Source organism: Protomyctophum bolini (genome assembly GCF_963924005.1).
Source record: "Protomyctophum bolini genome assembly, chromosome: 3".
In the NCBI taxonomy this organism is placed as follows: domain Eukaryota; kingdom Metazoa; phylum Chordata; class Actinopteri; order Myctophiformes; family Myctophidae; genus Protomyctophum; species Protomyctophum bolini.
Window position 1 is genome coordinate 37,919,191 of NC_137864.1, and position 22,270 is coordinate 37,941,460.

Here is a 22,270-nt window from a genome sequence, read left to right on the forward strand (position 1 = left end):
TTTCCCCCAGTAACTATTACTATTTTATTACTATTTTCCAAAAGTAACTTGTTTAATATTTTCACGAGCCTTGGTGGTACTATGGGCTTGCGTGTTTATGACTGGGTTGGGATGGAGTTGCTTTGCAGGCTGCTGATCCGGTCTACATGTAGGCCTACTTTCTAGAGTGAATACGGAAACGATACGCACTAATCTGTACGTGGGAATTATTGGATGCGGAATGGCGGGCCTTAAACAGTCCGGAACAAACTAGTGTGAGACTTTTGGGGACAAAAGATGCAATTACTGAGGGTGGGGAAAAAAGGTACTCCCATGCCACCACATTAACCCATTAAGACCTGAGGCCGATTCTACAAATGTCTTCTAAATCCTAACAGTTTGGCATTAATATATCAGATTTGCACAATGTTCACGATTCTTAAAAAAATAGCAGATCTCTGAGCTTTTATATCTGCTGTTTTTGAATAGCCAAACAATACTTTTCTAGCTAAAAATCGAAAATGGCACGGATGCTTTCCCCGGGTTTTAATAGGTTAATGTTATCACTCTGAAAAGAAATCCTCATTTCTTCCTTCACCTTGTCTCTTGCAGAACGTCGTAAACATCCTTACTCCCCAGACTGTGCCCTGCGAGCCTGTGTTTAAACAGTAATTGTGTTCACAGACGGAAATTGCTTTGGTGATTTCATGGCTTTAAAATAACATATAGTTAATTTGGCTCATCATCTTCTGTTGGCAAATATACAGTAGGCTCCCGCTGGTTGAGGAAGTTGCACAATAAATACGAAACAGAGCTGGCAGTTTGAGGTGGGATGGATTTTATATTGGGCCGCTTTGACTTAGAACCACCCTAAGGACATTCCCCAATCAAGCATTCTCACGGTTGTCGGGCGGTCTTAGTCGTGTTTCCAATTGCGCGTACGCCGTATTGCGTCTTGGCACACATGCCAAACTTTAGCTCTAATTTAAAACTTTAAAGCTAAACATGGAGAAGAAAGGAAAAACATCACTGAGGGACACTATAAAGCAGTTTTAGTCCCCGTTCACAATTTCTTTTAACTAACTTAATGAAAGCATGAGCAGCTGAAATGTGTTTAGTAAACTAATGCCCAGATTGTTTTATCACCTACATCTGATCATTAGACTTTCTCCCATGAGACTCACTCCCAGTCCCCAGTCAGAGTTAGGAGTTTGAATGAACATAGAATTATGTGCAGGATGTCATTTGTGTAATTATAGATGTGAGGGCAAGGACTTCATTTAACTGACTAAACCTTTTTTTGAATACTTCATAAAAAAATAAAAAATAAACTCTCTCTCACACTTATGCCAGTGTGCCTTTCTGATGGTTGACATTGGTAGTATCTTGACAATACTTCCTTCACATTGGTGTGGTTTAACCACAATAAACGCAGCCTCTGGGTATGCAGCAGACTCATGTTTATTGATAGGCCCCAGACAACTAAACAACGAAATAGGCCTATTCTCAAGAGACGCACAAAGAAAATTATCACATGCACTAATACTGGTACTGGTATGGTCTTCGTCTACAAAATTTAAAATAAATAAAAAAACTCAAACTCAATATATGCAGCAGCAGCAACTTAAACTTGAGGACATGACAAACCAAAGTTTGAGTTTCTGCATTATACCTTCTCTACTACATGATGCAACCCTCTGAAAGCCTTGCATTCGTTTGGACCTGGGAGAAGGGTTTTGCTCTGAACGTCAAAACAACGATGGTACATTGAACCCTGTTCACACACATATGTAATCGTGACTGGTTTTCGAGTGCCAAGACAGCTCTCCTTTTATTCATTTATTGTTTATTTTATTAGCTGACGTTCTTCTGTGTGTTACTCTGCACTACAAGTAGAATTGTCTAGAAGAGTATTATGAAACAGAATATACTGTAGTTACAGCACTGGGGAAAGTTCTACAATGGCTCCTTCTAAATCTAGAGTCACTTTCTTTCCATCCCTCTGTTTATTAGCTCATATGGCACACGTCACGTTGTGTCACCGTCCCCACAGGTAAACAACGTTGTTTATTAGCTCATATGGCACACGTCACGTTGTGTCACCGTCCCCACAGGTAAACAACGTTGTTTATTAGCTCATATGGCACACGTCACGTTGTGTCACCGTCCCCACAGGTAAACAACGTAACACCATGAAATTATGCCCCCACGTTGAGCTCAAGGACCAATTGCAGCACTTGCAGCTGCAGTCCTGCTGTGTGTGCCTGTGTGTGTGTGTGTGTGTGTGTGTGCCTGTATGTGTGTGTGTGTGTGTGTGCGTGTGTGTGTGTGTGTGTGTGTGTGTGTGTGTGTGTGTGTGTGTATGCTCCCAAACTGCAGCCTCCTGGAATGAATGACAGAATCAGTCACTCCCACTGGCATCAGTTGCCACCTGTCACACGAGAAGAAGCGGCATAATAAAACAGGAGATCAAATTACTTAAGTAATATAGTAATATATGGTTAAGATACATTTTTTGATGTTGTCAATGTTATATTATCGATGTGGAACATCGTTTACTGGAGCAAGGATGGTCCTCGCCTTAGCACGCTAACATTGGCACTATTGCTTTAGCATCCAAGATGGCGACAAAACCACATAGTGGAATTGCTTCTCATCACGTGGCAACCAAGCGCCACCACTTTTGTTAAGCAAGCATTTTGCTACTTATACCTTTTAAAACCACATTTTTACAAGCAGAATTTTCTGTGCTTATGCAATTAAAGACAGTATTGGGAATTGGGTCGCCTGTTTAAAAATAAATAAATTGGGGTTTTAAATTGATTTGAAAAGTCTAGCTGAAAATAGTCTGTGAACAAAAGATTGATTTACTTGGTTTACATTACTTTTTTATTAGTGTTAATATATACAATGGACGCATGAGGACAAGAGTATAGTATGGTCCTTTAAATCGCTGATTCCCAACCAGTGGGTTGGGACTAACAAAGTCTTATGCACATCTGTTGGGCTCAGAGACGGGTGCGTAAGTGACCCACACACCATCTGCACTTGCACAATAGGAACACTTTTATTCAAGCAACGTTTCGGTCAAAACTATAGACCTTCATGCATCTGGCATCATTTAAAAAGAAAATACATTTTTTCAAAAGATAACAAAATTAAAGTTTTAAAACAACAAAAATCTCAACTTTTCATCAATTAAAAGCAATTGACCCATTGTCAGCCTTCTGATTACAAAATTAAAGTTTTAAAACAACAAAAATCTCAACTTTTCATCAATTAAAAGCAATTGACCCATTGTCAGCCTTCTGATTGGTCCCTGACTAGTCTCTCGAGACAGACAGAATGCTCTTTCTCCTTTATTTGCCGATGGGTTCTCAGATTGGTCCCTGGCTGACTAACCAGCAGGCTCTGCTCCTTGTTCTGCCCTGGTTCCGCCTCATGGTTGTTTAACCAGCAGGCTCTGCTCCTTGTTCTGCCCTGGTTCCGCCTCATGGTTGTTTAACCAGCAGGCTCTGCTCCTTGTTCTGCCCTGGTTCCGCCTCATGGTTGTTTATGTGGAATTTGCTAAAACATTTAATAAAAACATAATTTATGCCCAGTCACTATACTGCACCTGATATGTTCCTTTTTGCTGAAACCAAGTTTAAAATAAGAATTGAATACGCATGCATATCAATACAGCAACCAATGGGTGCGAAGAGGGGCACAACCACGGGTGGGTTATTGAAAAGTATTTAATAAATACTTTTCAAAAATCGAATAATTGAAAAAGTCGAATTTCTCTTCTGGGTCTCCACTGTCTTGAGCTAAAAAGTTTTTGGAGCCATTGCTTTAAATGATTAAAAAAGAATGCACCCTTTGATTCACTCTCACCTGCCATACCTCAAAGAGCAAGCGATCTATGAGGGATTAAAGTAGGGGTGGAAAACAGATTCTTAAAAAACTTTAATAATGTGATATCTGTGTCTGAGTTTCTCTCTCCAACTCTCTGATCTGGCTCTGGCTCTCCAGGAGTCCTTTGATCACCTAGCAGCCTATTAAAAGCACAGAATTAAGATGCTGACAGAGAATTGGGCACACCTACGATAGAGACCACATACAGTATCTAGCGTATTTTAAGCATCCACTTTGCCCCGTGTTTTCAAATGTATACAAATGTTTTGAAAATATATATAGCAGGGCTATTTTCAAATGGCAGAAATGTATGGGCTGAAGTGGTTAATGTATGTTTTTTGATAATAATCCAAATCTACAAAACTAGTAACTAAAGCTGTCAAATCAATGTAGTGGCGTAAAAGTAAATTATTTAGATTTTTGTACTACTCAAGTAAAGTACAAATAATACATTAAAATTGTACATAAGTACCACTGTGTGTCAGTTCTCTTAGGTTAATCCTCCCCTCTCCTCTCCTCTCCTCTCCTCTCCTCTCCTCTCCTCTCCTCTCCTCTCCTCTCCTCTCCTCTCCTCTCCTCTCCTCTCCAGAGCCCATGCAGCTCAGTGGAGGAGCCCTCCAGCATCACGCAGGCAGGAGACTGCCACAGCTTTGTCCAGGAACACTTCCAGGCACAGTACAGGTGAGGGACACACACTCACAACCAGTGTCGGGCTAATCTCTGCAGTTATGTCCAACTATGTAACGCCCGGCAATCGTACCAGGGTGGAAAGGGATATATCCATGATCCGGGGAGAGATATTAGACTTTTAGGCCATCAGGCTGAAGTTGTGAGCCACTCTGCTACATTTTCAAGGCACACGGGATAAGTTTCTAGCTGGCTGTGTCAGTTGTTTGCATGTGCAGATCGTTCAGCTACTGTGTGACAGAGATTCAGAGAAGACAGAGAGCTCAGCCTGTACGTACATTTGTTTGGTGAAAGGGGGGTAAGGACATCAAATGTATATGATGCCTGGGTGACAATGTGTCAGGTTTTGAGATTGCACATACCGTAACTCCAGGCCTGCTGTAGATTAGGCTACAGTAGGCTACCCACGTTGGGACTCTCCACAACTGCAGCACTGCACTATACTCTCCAACGTCCCGTCATGGAAATATTTCAGCATAGACAGCCCAAATCCTCGCATGTATGCGCTCATGCAAAACACTGTTTAAATGGCTTAAGCATCTAACTTGCAACATTGTTTTTAATTGACACATCGATGATGTATTCCTTTACTTTTTATTTTTTACATGTAGCCCATATACATACCTATATACAGTTTTATATAAACATTTTAGGAGTGAATACATATATGTTTAGATGCCTGTGACAGCCTCTCAGCTGGTCAAACAATGCTGCTCCGCTGTTCTACGACAGAAAAACTGGTGAGGACAAAGCGCACGACAGCTCCCGACCAGACGTGACTTTTTGTCCTACTCAAGTTCAATTTCAAGCTTTGCCGGAAATGGTAAATGCCGAAAATGTCGGTAATTTCGGCGTGCACCCATATTTTGGCGTACGCACGGTTGATAAATGAGGGCCTAACTGTTGGTAAAAAAAAGATAAGAAAAGTAGAGCAAGAATAAAACTTCAGGACCATAAGCACCGGTATCCTATCAATTATGCAGTGTGAAACCTGAAAGGTACCGGCGCCAGAACTCGTGTCCTGAGGAGGTGTTCACAGGAATACAGTATATCACATAAGATACTGAGAATAGTTAAACAACAGCACAGGACGGGGAATAAGAGAGACCCTATGGCTGTGCCATTTGTAAATGAGCTACTGTAAGAGAGACCCCTACGAGTGTACTGTGTGTATGCGTGCGTGCCTGGTGCGTACGTGCCTGTGTGCGTGCGTGCGTGCGTGAGCGAGCTTAAAATGTTCTTGTTTATTTCTTGCCATGATCTCCTTCCCCCCCTCCCTCTCTTCTTCCCTTTCTTTGTTTCTTGGAAAAGAATAACACGATGGGAACTATGCACAACATTGAATTTCACCCACCTTTTTACTTGTAAAACGGTGATGTGACAAGAAAGATGATTCTGATTGTCTTGTTGTTGTTTGTCCTGCGGATAGGGATCAGTATAGCTGGAGAAAGTAGGCCAGATAGACCTGTGCAGTGCTAGCAGGGGATGGATCTTTAGGATGACCTCGCTTTGTTTCATGCACTCCAGAAAGATGGTGGGAGATGGAGCCTTTCACCAAACAGCAGCAGTACTCACAATTGTGGCTTTAATGTACTGTAGATATACTCTGTAGTAAAAGTCCCGTATTCAAAATGTAGTGAGTAAAAAAGTACAAAAGTATGGGCATCAAAATATACTTAAAGTACCAAAAGTAAAAAGTACTCATTGTACAGAATGTGTTGCATCGCGACGCATAGTGAGCTGTAGTAGAGTAAAAGTACAATATTTTCCTCTGAGATGTAGTGGGGCATTTCAAATTGTAAATACTGACAAAAGAAAAAAAGAAAAAAGAAACTCAAAATTGTACAGTACTTGAGTACTGTATATCTTTTCTCTCTTCTCGCCTTCAGCCATTCTTGTCTCACAACTGATTGACTCCAGATAGACATGAACTGGATATACGTTAAAAGATTATATGTTATATTCAGATATACCTTGGCAGTTGTCATGCATAATTCATTTTTAAAATCATTCTCGCTTTTTTCCCTTAATGCTGAAGACACACAATTATGCGTAGAGATTCCAGCCAATGCCTTAGTCAGTGCACCCATTCTGCTGCCTCAGAATTTCCGAGATGCTAATAGGAATAGTTAGAGGCAGTGGTGTAATGGGGAATATTTCTTTTCTCGGTGGTACAGCATTTTATAATGACGTTACATGCACCTAAATGTGCGCATGCGCACAGAACAGCTGATAGCCTATAGTGTATGAGAGTCAACTTGTGAGGAGACCATAGGACGAGACCAGCATATATCGATGATCGGGACCCATTTGTGGGTCACGGACACATATTTATGGGTCCCTTTATTTTTCTGTTTCCTACATTTTGTTTTTAATTATTTTTATCATTATTTCAAAACATTTCCCAAAAAGCAGGGGAAATATTTTCATCAATAAATGTTTTTTCCAGTGAATCGGTTTTCAGGAATTTCATGAAGAAATCAAAGAAAAATCTATGAAATTCCATAATAGGAAAAGAAAAAAATCTTTAAATAGTAGTGGAAAATAACCGATCTACAAGCTCACAACACGGCGGGAAGTGACGTGTTGCACGCTTGTAGATTGGCTATTTTTACTAGTTTGAGTCCCGGGAAAACGAATCTAATCTAGTCTAATTTCTTTTGTGGGTCTCGACTTTAGGAACCACTGGTCTAGTGTTGAGCTCCATGTTGTACTCAGCCTGGTAAGAAACACGACTCTTCTTCACTCAGTACACCGATAAAGCATGTGTGTCAATTTAGATTTTGGCGTGTGTTTTTGTCACAATTTAAAAAAAGCAGATCTACAAGCTCATGGCACAAAAGTGATATCTGCTCTGTGTGCATACCGGTATACGTATACATTTTTAACTAAAATCTTTACTTCTGCGGGTCCCTGGTAGATGGGGTCGACGGGCAAATACATGTCATTTTGGGGGTCCTTGACATGAAAGCTGTTTGAGTACCACTGATATAGGAACATACGTTCTTTTCAGAAAACTGTTCGGATTTAGAAGGCATTTTGTAGAACCGACCTCAGGTCTTAATGCGCTAATCCAAAATCTATCTTCCTGCACATGCACACATGCACACTCATGCACGCACGAATGTGCACACACGCACGCACGTATACACACATCCCATCTACTCTGTCCCTTTTTCCACCCTTTTTGAAATGACTGGCTATTTTTAGCGTTGTGTTCCTCCGTGGGTTTATTATGTGGCTTTGAATGCAGGCCAATGCTTTGTACTGGCATAAGAGGCCTATTTAACGGATGCAATTAGCCGTACGTACTATGCTGTACATTAGACACATGCACAAACTTGCACACCACTGAGTTTGTATAATTAGCTTATGTGTGCTATTACTCATGCACTGTGTAAATGTGACACGCAATTTAAATACAGTATGTACCGGTATCTTAATATACACTATGGTAGATAGATAGATAGATAGATAGATAGATAGATAGATAGATAGATAGATAGATAGATAGATAGATAGATAGATAGATAGATAATAATGTTGTTCATAATGAAGTGATGAACAACATGGAGGGGAAAAAAGACAGCTAAAATAAGGCAAATCCCACTCTCACATTCCACAGCAACCAGAAGTACTGAATTACTGGATGGTGATTTGTCCAAACAGCTTCATGGGAATACAAAATGCAGAATGCATTTCCCCAGCATTGGACAAGTCCACTGACACCAGTGATAATGGTCAGTTGGTGGTGTTTGTGAGGTATTATGATGATACCAGTGATTATGGTCAGTTGGTGGTGTTTGTGGTATTTTGATGAGAGTATGAGTCAAAGGGGGAGTTTATTGAGTATTCATTTAGTGTTTGAGTGGTGCAACCACTCCTATAGACAGCTATGTGTGTGTCCCTCCCTGTGTCCGAGCACGAAAATAGCGTTTTTTCCCCAGTTCCAAGTAGTTGCAGAAATTTCATACAATATATCGCAATATATCGAATATCGTGATATTATCATTATCGAGGGCCTAATATCGCGATATATATCGTATCGTGCGGTACCCATATCGTCCCATGCCTAGTAGGTAGGTAGACATTTACTGTGCACACAAACTATGTTATTACATTTGCTGAATATGCTACAGTACTGTGGGTAAGGAGTTTGTATTACTTGTGAGGGTGATAATCAGTAAGCAAGTTTGTAGAGGTAAGTTATACCTCTATAAATCCTAATTAGGGGTTTGTACGTGACAGCCTGCTGATGGAAGGTTGTGTTTATAGTGCACTGCAATTCCAGGATTGTGGCTGAATGGCAGACAAGTGTTTGAAGAACTCAGGTTTGTTCAATGAGAAAGAATGGAAGAAGAATGTTGTGAGGGTGTCATGTCATGTGACGTTTAGAGTTTAGAGTTTTATTAGGATCCCCATTAGCTAGTGCATAGCAGCAGCTAATCTTCCTGGGGTCCACACAGAACATAAAAACATGACATTCGACGAATGAATGACATTACAGGACATACTTTACAGGACATACTGTATACAACGTGGCATAGCAGGGTGCCTACTACTGGATCTCCTGAATTACAATTTAGGCATTTAGCAGACGCTCTTAATCCAGAGGGATTTTCAGAGCTGGTTTGTGTATAAAATAAAAAATATTTTGAAAATAGCAGATGTACAAGCTCACAATGCATTGTGAACGTGAGAAATTCTCAAGTAAAGTATATCTCAAAAAGAACACTTGAGTAATGATGTACTTGCTTTACACCAGCGGTAATTTTGCTACAGAACACACCTTCCACAGTAACACCATGCACACACCAAGAGCTCCTGAGGTCTTGTTTTCTTTCAAAACTCTCGAGGTAATACCTTGTTTCCCCACCTGTTAAATAAATGATGATGTAAGCTCCATGTTTGAAACACCAAGGGCTCTTCTACTACAGCATTGGAGATCCATTTCAGCAAATGTGTCCGTGGCCAAGACTTGGTCTTGTCCGAGGCAAGTCTCCAGCATCAAGAGCTTTAAGATTCAAGAGCATCATCAAATCAAATGTGCATGTGCAAATAGTTCTTCGTATATGTAAGCTATATATCAGCAGCATTATTCTTTCATTTTCTTCTTTTTCTTTCATTTTCTTCTCTCTCTCTCTCTGTCTCTTATTCTCGGTCTACCTCACTTTTCTCTCCGGTTCTTTTCACAACAACTCTGAGATGCCTTGGGGGCATTTTGTGGAGCTGTCTGATTTGAATAAATGTTTGATTAGAGCTCATGCTGTCTCGCGGTTTTGGGCTGTCGATCGGGGAGACATAGCGCTCTGGAGATGCTCTGATGTGGCCTAAATTGAGTCTTTGTCAACCCCCAGTGACTGTCTGTCACTCAAAGTTTCTTACTCAGATTTTATTTTTATTTTTTTGCGGCCTGGAGGATGTGCAGAGATCTACGCCCTGAAACTCCACCCAGAGTTCCAGACAAAAAAACGTGGCTCAGAAGATGTTTGTATTAAGATTAAGATTTTGTGTGCATTTGTATAATACCGATGCAAGTACTGTATAATACAGATGCAAATAACCGGCTTTTGTAGAAACGAGGGCCCTAGGCGGTCGACCCGTCATGAGCTCTTGGCAATGCCTTCGGTGGGTCAGTGCAGAGGACAGCACAAGACTACAGTACTTCCAGGACATCCGGTTCACAGAACAGATGTACTGTACCACTGCCTGGTTGTACCACCATCTCTCTGAGAGAAATATCTGCAAAGCAGATGGCCTGCAACACTCCAGACTAGATGAAAGTCTTTAAGGTGCACGGCTCAATAATATAATGGAAATGAGGAAATAGTCAGCACACAATGAATGTCCTTTTCACATGGTTTATTTCACCTCTAATAGGCAGTAGCAACAGATGCGTTTCGACCTGATAGGAAAAGGACTTTCATACCACCATGTCTCCCCTGGCATTCACCGTGGCAATGGAACTCATTATTAGAGCATGCCAGGGCGACATGATGGTGATTACAACATACTGTAAGCATGCACCAAACACCCGCTGACTAAACTGCAGGCGAAACGTAAAAAAAATGGAGATCAAACCCAGCAAATCCCACAGGGTTTCTTTAAGGTTTTCAATGATAAGCCAATGCCAACAGTCCTAGAGAAGCCCAGGGGTCGCGCATTAGTCCAATATCTTCTCGTTAGTCCGACTGCGTGGCCGGTTAAGACTCACCGTGGCTTCCGCGTGCGGTTAGGGTTAGGGTTTGGGGATATGGTTAGTATGGGGGCTCTATGGTCGGAATATTGGGTAGTCAGATTTATGGGTGTCGGATTATTGGGACGTCGGACTAACCCAAGAAGCCCATCAAGAGCCTTGGTTGCTGGTACACAGTGGTACAGGGCACACCTCAGATTCTGAGCAGGTGGAACAACTGACAGGATACAATCGGTGGCATCAAGCAAATTAACCAAACGCTTTCCCCAGGAAGCTGAAGTTGTTGGCGCTTTCAATTTGGACAGCTGTCCCATCTCACGTGGCCAATTACCGTCTACGAGGTCACTCAAATCCCATGCCAATCGGCTTGAGAGATTTTTGAATGTGCTTGTGAGGGAAGTGGCTTGATACAAGCTAAAGCTGTGATGGTTTCAATTTTGGACTGCTGCCTGGTCCCCCATGGCCAATTACCATCTACGAGGTCACTCTATCCCGTGCCAATCGACTGGAGAGAATGGTGAACATGCTTGTGAGGAAGTGGCTAGGAATACTGAGAGCAGCATATAGGCCTGTACAGGAGAGGAGTTCTCTCTCTTTCAATTTCTCTGCCAATCTCAAGCTCCTGGTGCAGGAGTACAACTGTGCCAAAGCATGGCTGGAGGTGCGGTTCTATAATTAAGCCTTTTTCGAAAATAGCTAAGCGAACCTTCAGAAATTCAAAAAAAGAAAAGCGCATTTTCCCCATTACCTATTACCTAATACCTATACTCTCTTTTGGGTCTCGACCTGAAAAGTTTGGTAACCACTGCCCTGGAAAAACCATGGATGGACCGGAGAGGATAATGACCCAAAGCTATTGTATCTATTCTAGAACCTGGAAGCGTGTTTGCATGCGAGTGAGTCCACATGCCCAATTGTGTATGCACTGGTTTCTGCAGAGATATGGGATAGGAATACTGAGTATTGTGTTCACACAGGCTGTGTTGCATGCATTGACCCGAGCAAAACGATTTCCCCTTGGATAATAAAGGACATCTATCCATCTTCCCGCAAGAAGATGTGCAGAAACTCTTCATTCTTGGAGACTTGATGAATCTGCAAGCTAACGCAACTGGCTGCTTTTGACAGCTTATCGCTTACATTGTCACAAATAAAGGCATGACAAAGGTGGAAAGAACAGCATTCTAAATGGACTATTATTGCCACATGGATGTTCCTCTGCGTGTGAATTTGCAGTTTTCAAACAATAGACACAGGTGGGTCATGACTTTTACTGTAGATGTCCACAACAAGCACGACAAGTCTATATCTATCACAGCACTGCCATCACTAGGCCACTTTTCTACCAAAATAACTTTGGTTCTAGAACAAGTAAAATACTTAAATGACATTCATGCCTTTCCTCCATGCCTTTCTCTATAAACTCCAGACACTAACTGGTCCAATTTCAGGTGATTCACAGACTGCATAATTCCGGTACTAAACTGCACTCATTTTATCCTTCTGTATCTCCATTTATGCCTGAAATGTAACCCAGCAAAGGGCACTTTGTGACATCTCCTTTGAAAGTATCCCAAACTATAACTTCATTCTGAAGTGATACTTTATGTTAAAAAGTATACTTTATGACTGTATCCAGACCCTTATTGTGCCATTCTGGGTTGGTCTCAATGTACAGAATGATCTGAGACAAAGTTAGCGGGCCTAGTCTTCACATAAGTTGCAAACTCTTGGAGTTTGAAATGAAGAATTTATTTCTGTCACTTTGAAATTTATGCTAATATCTACTGACAACTTTAGATTCCAAAATAGGACTATATGTAGATGTAATGCAAGAACTTGAGAAGAAATGTCTCTAGAACTGCTATAGGTTTGAGCTTTGAGTAGTTCAGATCTAACATTTTTGAATTGTTAAAATAGCCAATCTACACGATATGTTGTGAGCTTGTAGATTGGCTATTTTAACTCTTCAAAAATGTTTTTCAAAATAGTAAAAAAGTTAAAGTAGTTTAGGGATAAGGGATTTAGCATGTGTTTGAGATACAGTATGAGGGCAATGCCAAGTAAACCCTTGACCTACTGTTGACTGAATTGACGGATTGAATCAATAAATCCAAACCTTCTGTTGACGGAATTGACGGGTTTGTTTTATTCCCTATAATCGGGGGTTTAATGTAGCATAATGTAGCAACTTTTGGCTAGTTAAAACTGTCCGAAATCCTCCAGTGCACGGTCGATCACGCACGCGTGCGGCCTTTATGTGCATCGTTGCGTAAAATGCGATATTTGAGGCTTGATTAGAGCTTAATTTGACTTAGATATAAAAATATATGATGATCACTTAGCATCCCGGACATCTGACTGTGTGCAAAAAACTAGCGCATGTTATAACCAGAAGTGCTATCGCCAGATTCGCTCTATTTGGTCAAAATCGGCATAATGGTGAAGTTACCGCCACCATCAGGACTGGGTATAATACTATAGGATTGCCGTGTCAGAATGAGATGTAGTGTGTATATCACGGATTTTTCTATTGGCATTAAAATTATGAATTAAAAATATGAATAGAGCTGGCAGAAGGCACTGAAAAGCTGCTATTGGGCTGGCAGTCTGAGGGTTTTAATGTGAAAGTCCACCAGTGAGACAGTAGCACTTTGAGGGATCAATTTCCAGATCAAATCTGTGGACCTGGAGGATCATAAATTCATAACAAGTCATTGTTTATTCCAGGGAGAGTGTAGGCCGTACCAGATTGCATCGGGTTGTTTTAAACCATACATTTATATTCATCCTCACAGATGCTACCCTTTTCTAAGGCCTGTTTCAAGTTCATCGTGATTTCATCACCAAACTTTAAAGTGGCTTCTGAGAGTAAAGGAATAATACGTCTCTGTCACTTAGTTGTCTTTTATACAATGTTATCCTCAATGGTGTCACGTTCATCTGCACGGCATACGACAGTGTCTTCATTATTCATCAACTCAACTAGTGTGTTTCTTTACCAGTCTTAATCCATTAAGATCTGAGGCCGAAAAACCCTGTTTCTATGTCAGTGGTTCTCAAACATGTTCCTGTCAAAATGATATGTATTGGGGGCACGGTGGCATAGTCGGTAGTGCTGTCGCCTCACAGCTAGAAGGTCCTGGGTTCAATTCCCGCTCGGGACGCTGTGGGTGCTAGCGGTGTGTTTCCTCCTCCGCGTCATCAGTGCCCATACCCGAGGCGGGGTTGGCGAAAGGGCCTTTCTGTGTGGAGTTTGCATGTTCTCCCCGTGTCCCCTAGGGTAGGTACCCTCACAAAAAACATGCAGTAATCCTGGTCTCTAAACTGCCTCCCCAATCCCATGGCCAGCCGGGGCGCCTGATGGAGGGGAAAGGAACTGGTTGGAATAACGTGTTCCTTCCACGCGCTACGTCCAACCAGGGAAACAAGGAGGAGCAACTTGGACACTCATGCATGAAGGAAGCATGAGTTCAAGTCTGTTGCTCTCCCCAGGTTGGCGGAGGGTGTGTAGAGCCCAGGATCACATTAGATCATCGACACAGGGGTTAAAAATGGGTTACAAAATCGTGGGATAAAAATTATTAAAAAAAACTAAAATGACACAGATGCTTCCCCGGTTTTAACGGGTTAAGATAGAAGCCAAGGCAAAGTTGTTTTGTTTACAGTCTGAGCACACAAGTCCACCAGTTCTTTCCCTGTGGTGTAAACATACTTTAAGGTTTGAAAACTTTAGCTTAACTTTAGCCATAGAGTCTTTGACAGAATTCCTCATATTGAAAACCTTTAATCTCGTAACTCTAAGATTCTTTATTTGATTTTTTATAATTCCGCTCTCATAGTTAAACCATCTATCACTAGCTACCATTTTATAGTCTGATGTTGTATTGAATACAAATATCACCAGAGGCAATCAAGCTAGTTTGACTGAGGTTAGGTTTAGGAATAAGGTTAGGTTTAGGCATCGTTTTACTGAGGTTAGGTTTAGGAATAAGGTTTGGTTTAGGCATAGTTTTACTGAGGATAAGGTTAGTGGGTTTATTAGATGAAACAGTCAATGAATGTTGCCATTTTATTTAACTCCTGATTTGAATGCTTTTAAAAAAACGAATAAACAAAGTAATTTCTTTTAGAAGAAATATGTTCATTGTTATGCATAGTTTTACTGAGGTTACGTTTTAGAATGAGGTTCGTTTTAGGCACAGTTTTACTGAGGTTACGTTTAGGAATAAGGTTAGGTTTAGGCATTGCTGAGGTTACGTTTAGGAATAAGGTTAGGTTTAGGCATTACTGAGGTTACGTTTAGGAATAAGGTTAGGTTTAGGCATTACTGAGGTTACGTTTAGGAATAAGGTTAGGTTTAGACTTTTATGTTTTCTCCGAAGTAGAGTTCAGCGAGTCACAACATCTGGGAGTGCAGCTTTCAGAACAAAAATTCGGAGGAATGCGTTTCAGAAGTTGCGAGTGACGTCATGTTGTAGTTGTACCGGAGCTTTCCGACGAAAAGTTTGATGGTCGTAGACAGTATGGACTGCCCTTAACCGCAAGCACCGAGCATGCAACGCATGTCGGACCAAACGCACTGCCGCGGAAGCGAATTCCAGTTAAGTGTCATAATCCATCCACCTACTCCGGCAGCATGCCGCCCCTTCCCCTGGCAGGGAAGAGCCAGCGACACATTTGAAATTGTACCCTTTGCCAAAGAGTTTGTAGTTTGGATGGGTACTGTAGTTACACCCCTACTCTACATTTAATGCAATTACTTTCTCATATTTTCATTTCTATAAACAGAGATTTTTCCTAATCAGATGCATGCTATTTATCTTCATAATTAGTTCTGCACAGTTACTTTTGCCCTTACATTGTAAAAATGGATGCTGCTCAGCATTTTCTATTTCTGATTTTAGATCCCCAATGTCCTCAAATGGCTTGTTTTGTTTGCAGACTTCCTTACACTATTATTTTCTGCAACTCTGCACGCACTAAATCACATAATTCCTCGTCTAATTCATTATTTTCACTTTCACATTTTATATCCATCATCCATTGCTCCATCATAAACAGCAATTTGGGCAACAGTCAATAGGTGAAAGTCTAAACAAACCGTCAAAAGAAGTAACTAAATACTATTTTAACTTTATAATGAACTAGAGAGGTTCATGTACACAATGTGTGCATTGATCTCCACTGGGGCACGTCTGTGACAGGACTCCATGACTCCATATCTGAACACAGTTTCAGGCCAATCCGACAATTTATGTAAAAATTCAAGTACAACCCAGGTGTCACTCCGCAAGTTTAACTAAAGTTTACCACCTGTCTGAAAAATACATAGACCTAACCTTTTTAATCATACTGTCCATTTGATGAACTGACAGCTGGTCCGTGGTAATAGAAAGGTTGGGAACCCCTGGTTTAATAATCTCTGGACAAACAAACAAATTGAAAACTTAATCTCCGCCTTTGCATTAAGCCAGTCAGAGAGAACTACAGCCATTCTCTTAGATTACACAGGAGTTATCAATTATTAATGCCATCGGGGGTACATTCCATATGATGGCATGTTTGTTGTCGTCATATGTTCACCTAATTTTTATATTTATTATTGATCTCACAAAATTTGATTTAGGTTGAAAATCATAAAGTTCCTACATAATATGTAGGAACTTTAGGATGTTCAACCTTTTAAGATATATTATATCTTAAAAGCTCAAGCTACTTGCTTAGTTATTAATATAATCATCAATTGTGCTAAGTAATATTATTAATGTAAGGGTCCTGCAATCTTACATCTTCCCAAGTTGGGAATATAATTAGATCTGCTTCTGAAAATAAAAATATACGTCCGCCTTTAGCAACAAACGAAAGCGGATGTGTGTCTTCCCGAAGGAGACTGTTCAGGGGCAGGTAACAAGACAATAACAACAGCCTGATCTCTTATGCTCAAAGGAAAGTCCAACACATCAATTGCCTTTTGGTGTGCGCACGTGTGTGTGTGTGTGTGTGTGTGTGTGTGTGTGTGTGTGTGTGTGTGTGTGTGTGTGTGTGTGTGTTGTATGAAGGAATGACAGCAAAAGATGGAGACCAACAGTAGCCTGCCAGTCACTTTAGTGAGTAACAAATACACATCATTTGCAACCCTGTGACTGTACGAAGACATGTAAGTGTGAACATGCATGCATGCAAGCACACACAACTGTTTCTAGCTATCCCTATGAATATGAATAATGAAAAACCTGATCATACTACAAGCAATTCAATGCAATACCAGGCAGGAACACCCCAAGCACATGCATGCGTCCAAGCTGTTGGAATATGTAATGTACACCTATATATTTTTTTTGCTCATACACTTACGTTACATGTATAGGAGGAATATTACCTATTTTTTGTTTTCCATTTGACCACTGGGAAGTCTTGAAGCACACTGATATCTCTTCTGTTCTTGCTTAGATGTTTTATGGATGTAGCCTATGAATCTAGTCATATTTCACTTGGTTTGGTTTCCTCCATCCATTTCTCCTAAGACAGAAAATCTGTCTTTTTTTCATTTTCTTGTTTGTCGGTGACAAATAAAACTTCCTAAATCTTGAATGTTTGATGAAATAATAATAAGTCTTAGTCTCAGCTTTTCTGCTCTCAATCCACTCTCCCCCTCCATTTCTTTCATTTGTCTTCACCCATCTGCATCCCACAGCATCGCTCTTACTGTATTTATGCTTTGAACTCATTGCTTTTCTCTCGCTCCCTCGACCCGCTCCAAGTCCCGCTGGCCATACTGCCCTCATTTTGATCTGCACCCTGTATTCCTTTGCTTGCCTGTTTCTCGCTACCCTTTACCTGTTTCCTTACCTCCCTATGCCTTCTTCTTTCCTTCTCTCCCTCCCACTGTCCCTACTGTACTACTGTGACCCTCTGCCAGTTGTGAGCAATGTCACACTAATCATTTTAAATCACTGACGTTTTGTTTTGCAAACTTTATTATTATTATTATTTATTTATTTTTGCTTCCGTCTGTAGGAATGAATAAGTCCCATTAGCCTCCATCTCCACTTAATGCACTCCTTTCTGCCAACGTGGAAGTATTATTCGTATTATTCTTTGTTCAGCGTGAACCTGTACATTTCAGCCACTATTTTTTATTCCACCCCAAGAGGAATTGGGACCTTTTTTTCAATCTCTTTCGATCCATAATATCCTTTATTACAAATGAGAAGTGGTACCCATATTCAGAAGAAAAACCCAAAGCCACAACAGCTACGTCGCTATTGCAACACCCACAACACCATCTTACACACTACACCCACACACACTCACACGGCAGTGACGTCACACACTTACCCTTCGTAGGCCTTCGCAGTGTTGCTGACCTATCTCCTCAAAACGCGTCGTTCACCAACACTCAGCACCAGCCCACAAAGAATAGTCTTGGCATTGCCACTAATAATGCCTCACTTCCACACTCACGCCGCCAATGCATTTGTTTAATACACACATTCTCGGGCCAAACACCCAAACACCCACATCCCCGAGGCTTTCCTACACGGAACACGGAATCACTGCTGCCCCAACAGGGCCAGAAACAAGCCCAACAAGCCCACAAACAAGCCCTGTAAACCACGCTACTTACATACACTACAACTCGCTTACAATTCGCAAACCTGGCAACACTGCCCTGCCTCATACGTCACCAGCTCTGTTCTCTCCGTCCTTCTCCGTCGAGCTCACAATCTGTCGCAGCCATCTTGCTTTTCATTTTGATGGGCGAGTGGACATTTAATGCAAATTAATTAATTATAGGTCCAGCAAGCAAATCATGATGGTCTGTTTGTGCTCAATAGGTCACAATAACATTCCGAAATTAGGTGTTGTGTTTTGTATGACATTTTCCCCAGTAGTAGTTTCATATATATCTCAGCTTTTGCCTGATAGCACACATGCTAACGTTAGCAGCATTTGATGACAGGTTGCCATAGCAACGTACAGTGTGCGCAGACCTAACATGAGTTGTTTACAACAGAAACACACGGCCTTTTAACCACGCTACTTACACACAACAGCTCGGGAGTTATTAAACCGAACGTGGACGCTGTTTCAGTGTTACATTTGCTGCGCATATCGGATTAATTGTAACGGCATGCATGATAAATGTAACAACGCTAAAAAACACCATTAAACATATCGTTTTCAGCTTAAAGCAATTATATTTCATTGAAGCAACTCCTTAGCATTGTTTTCATACCATGGATGTGATAAGAAAATGTATCAAACATAAGGGAAATATTAAATAGTATCAGGTGTACCAGTTTGGGCATTTCTTTTTTTTCAATGGGGCAATACATTGATTAAACAAACGTTTGATTGATTGAGTTGTACAATGTTATACAACCCTAAACTAATTTTAGAATACACTACACAATACAATACAATTTTAGAACATATTTTGCACGTTTAATTTTTTTACTCAGAGATCCGTTTAGCTACACATGTAATATTTTCAGGCAACGGACCTACACATGTCAGCTACCATAAACCACTTCAAGTTATTAGGACGAAATAACTGACAGGAGTGACGGTGCTGTGCTGTGAGTAAACTAATAGGGGAGAGCCGCCAAGGATGTAACATTTTGCACGTTTCATTTTTTTACTCAGAGATCCGTTTAGCTACACATGTAATATTTTCAGGCAACGGACCTACACATGTCAGCTACCATAAACCACTTCAAGTTATTTTTTTGATAAAACAGGTCGGGAGTTATTAAACCGAACGTGGACGCTGTTTCAGTGTTACATTTGCTGCGCATATCGGATTAATTGTAACGGCATGCATGATAAATGTAACAACGCTAAAAAACACCATTAAACATATCGTTTTCAACTTCAAGCAATTATATTTCATTGAAGCAACTCCTTAGCATTGTTTTCACACCATGGATGTGATAAGAAAATGTATCAAACATAAGGGAAATATTAAATAGTATCGGGTGTACCAGTTTGGGCTTTTCTTTTTTTTCAATGGGGCAATACATTGATTAAACAAACGTTTGATTGATTGAGTTGTACAATGTTATACAACCCTAAACTAATTTTAGAATACACTACACAATACAATACAATTTTAGAACATATAATATTGGCCAATATGTCAAATATGTAAATATTACATATAATGGCATTGAATGGAAGCGGACCATTTGTAACACATGTTACAAATGACCTGCTTTTGCAAGTTTTCTTTGCCGTTGCTTACAGACCAGAATGAACGTGAATTCCGTCTAAACACGATGCAAACTAATGAAGAACATAAGCATGAAGACATCTATGTGGATTTTTATTCACCAACACCAAAGAAAAAAAATGTAGCACACATTATACTCCAGGTGTAAAATTATACGCATTTTGAAAAAAGTCAGATTTTCGCCAATAACTCCCCGTAGGACAAAGGTAAACACTTCAAACTTCCTGGGCACGTAGAGTACGTTGCTGTACACATACTGACGCGATGGCGTCATGGTGGCGTTGACCAATCAAGAGATAACGTCCATGTTACAACCGTGAAGCGTTACAACCTTGGCGGCTCTCCCCTACATTTGTTACTAACATTAGGTTGTGGCGAAGTAGAAACGTGGCGAGCAGATAGTGTGTTTTGGACAAACAGGCTAGGTATTGGTGTTGATTTGGGTCAACTGGACAAACAGCGTGGTGTTGTTTTGTGTCTGTGTTTGTGTTGGAGCGCCTCAGTGTGGCCGTACAGGTCATGTGCAACCTCTTCCACAGAGAGATGGAGACACTAAATCTCAGCTGGACAAACATGTTTGCATGCATGCATCGCTGCCTTGCATGCTGTGTGCTACTGTTGAGTCTGTCACTTACTTTGACTGATTTATGGCATTGTCTTTCTGTTAAAATCCAACTATGTTAATTTAAGAACTCTGGGCATATAGGTCATTGTTTATTCACTGTGCACACGTGTAGCCTATTGTATGTCAGACTGTATGTCTGTCCCACAGTCACAATCCTTTAGTAATTAGGCTGTGGAAATATTCAGGACAAAACAATGGTACATTTCCAATAACCCATCCGTTACTACATGTGGAGTCAACTCCCGGCATTTATTTCTTCCCATAGTGCGTGGCGAAGTAGCTCTGGGATGAGTGCGCGCGAAGCGCGCACGAAATTCTAGTATCTATATAAGCGACATGGTGACCAGTCGACTGAAAGGTAAAAGTACTTGTTGCAACAATAATGTATTGCATACCCCATGCCTTTACATGCCCTGGGTTTATTGTCGTTAATAGTTTATCAAGGATCCCCATTAAGCCCAAACCACACCAGTTGCAACTCCTTGCAACTCCTTGCATCTACTCTCAACTATTCGCAACTCCTTGCAACAAAACAGTTTTAAGGTCAACCGCACCAATGCAACTCCAACACATCAACCAGTACTGGACCTAGATATGATCTATATTCTATATTATTTAGCACTTGTTGTGCCGCTTGGCTTCAGCGGTGGCTGTCATGTTGCAGATTCATGTTCCAGAGAACGGGGACTTGGGGAGGCGGTGGGCGGGGGCGCGGGGGAGAGCACGGTAACTGGAAACAGTGCAACACTCTCTCTCTCTCTGTGTTTGTGTTTGTAGGCAACAGCGCCACTTTAGCACCTGTTGGTACCCTAAACATAGGGACAGACATAGGGATGGACATAGGGACAGACATTGCTGTTCCTTGGAGTGGCTGCACCACTCAAAAAATGAATATGCTCAATCGAAACACATTGATTAATTGATTTATTCATTATTTCTTCCACCACTGCCAATGTTTTTTCAGTGTGTTTACCTTATCTTGTCGATCCGCAGTGACCCACGATGTGTCCAGGATGTAAACAAAAGGCTGTCTGGAGTCTTTCTTTTCTTTCACCCGGAAAATAAATATTGTAAAGGCGATCATGGGTTCTTTAGTTATGGGCTGTTGAATACAACTTGTTTTGACCAGAAATGCAATTTGGGAAAAGAATCCGACATACATTTTTCTAAATCTGATTTCATGGAGGCGGATGGCAGACATCCAGTTCATTTCATGTATCTGTCTCCTAGCAACCTAGTATCATTCATGCATTGGCGAAGAGCGCCATCTATCGTAAACCATTGAAAATACCGTTGGACGTGATGTGCTTGGCAATGTGTTAAAAGCAAAGAATTTAAAAGCAATTCAGTTTCACTGCCATTGCCATGAGTTTGTGTGTGAGTAGCAACATTTCCGATGCCAACTACCTTGACCACTGGAGGTTTGTGTGTGTGTGCGTGCTTGAGTGTGTGCATGCATGCGAGGCAATACTATTTATGTTTGGGGATTATTTGAAGAATTTGTAAGATTTTGGACACCACTGTGTGACCTTACTTTGAACCAGAAATGGATTACTGCGGCAGAGTTGGACAAGCACGATGGAGATGATGTGAATTTCTCACTCTAGTGGTTTTTAATGGTACTTTCTCTTAATGATATCAAATGTCA

At 40.9% G+C, this 22,270-nt stretch overlaps 1 protein-coding gene across 1 annotated transcript in view; it reads left to right on the forward strand.

The window, feature by feature from the left end:
• Nucleotides 1-22,270, forward strand: part of usp43a (ubiquitin specific peptidase 43a) — a 90,954-nt gene that overhangs the window by 32,180 nt on the left and 36,504 nt on the right. The window contains exon 3 of the mRNA XM_080760008.1: nucleotides 4,466-4,557. Within this exon, the coding sequence (XP_080616134.1) occupies nucleotides 4,466-4,557 (92 nt within the window). The remainder of the gene's footprint in view (nucleotides 1-4,465; nucleotides 4,558-22,270) is intronic.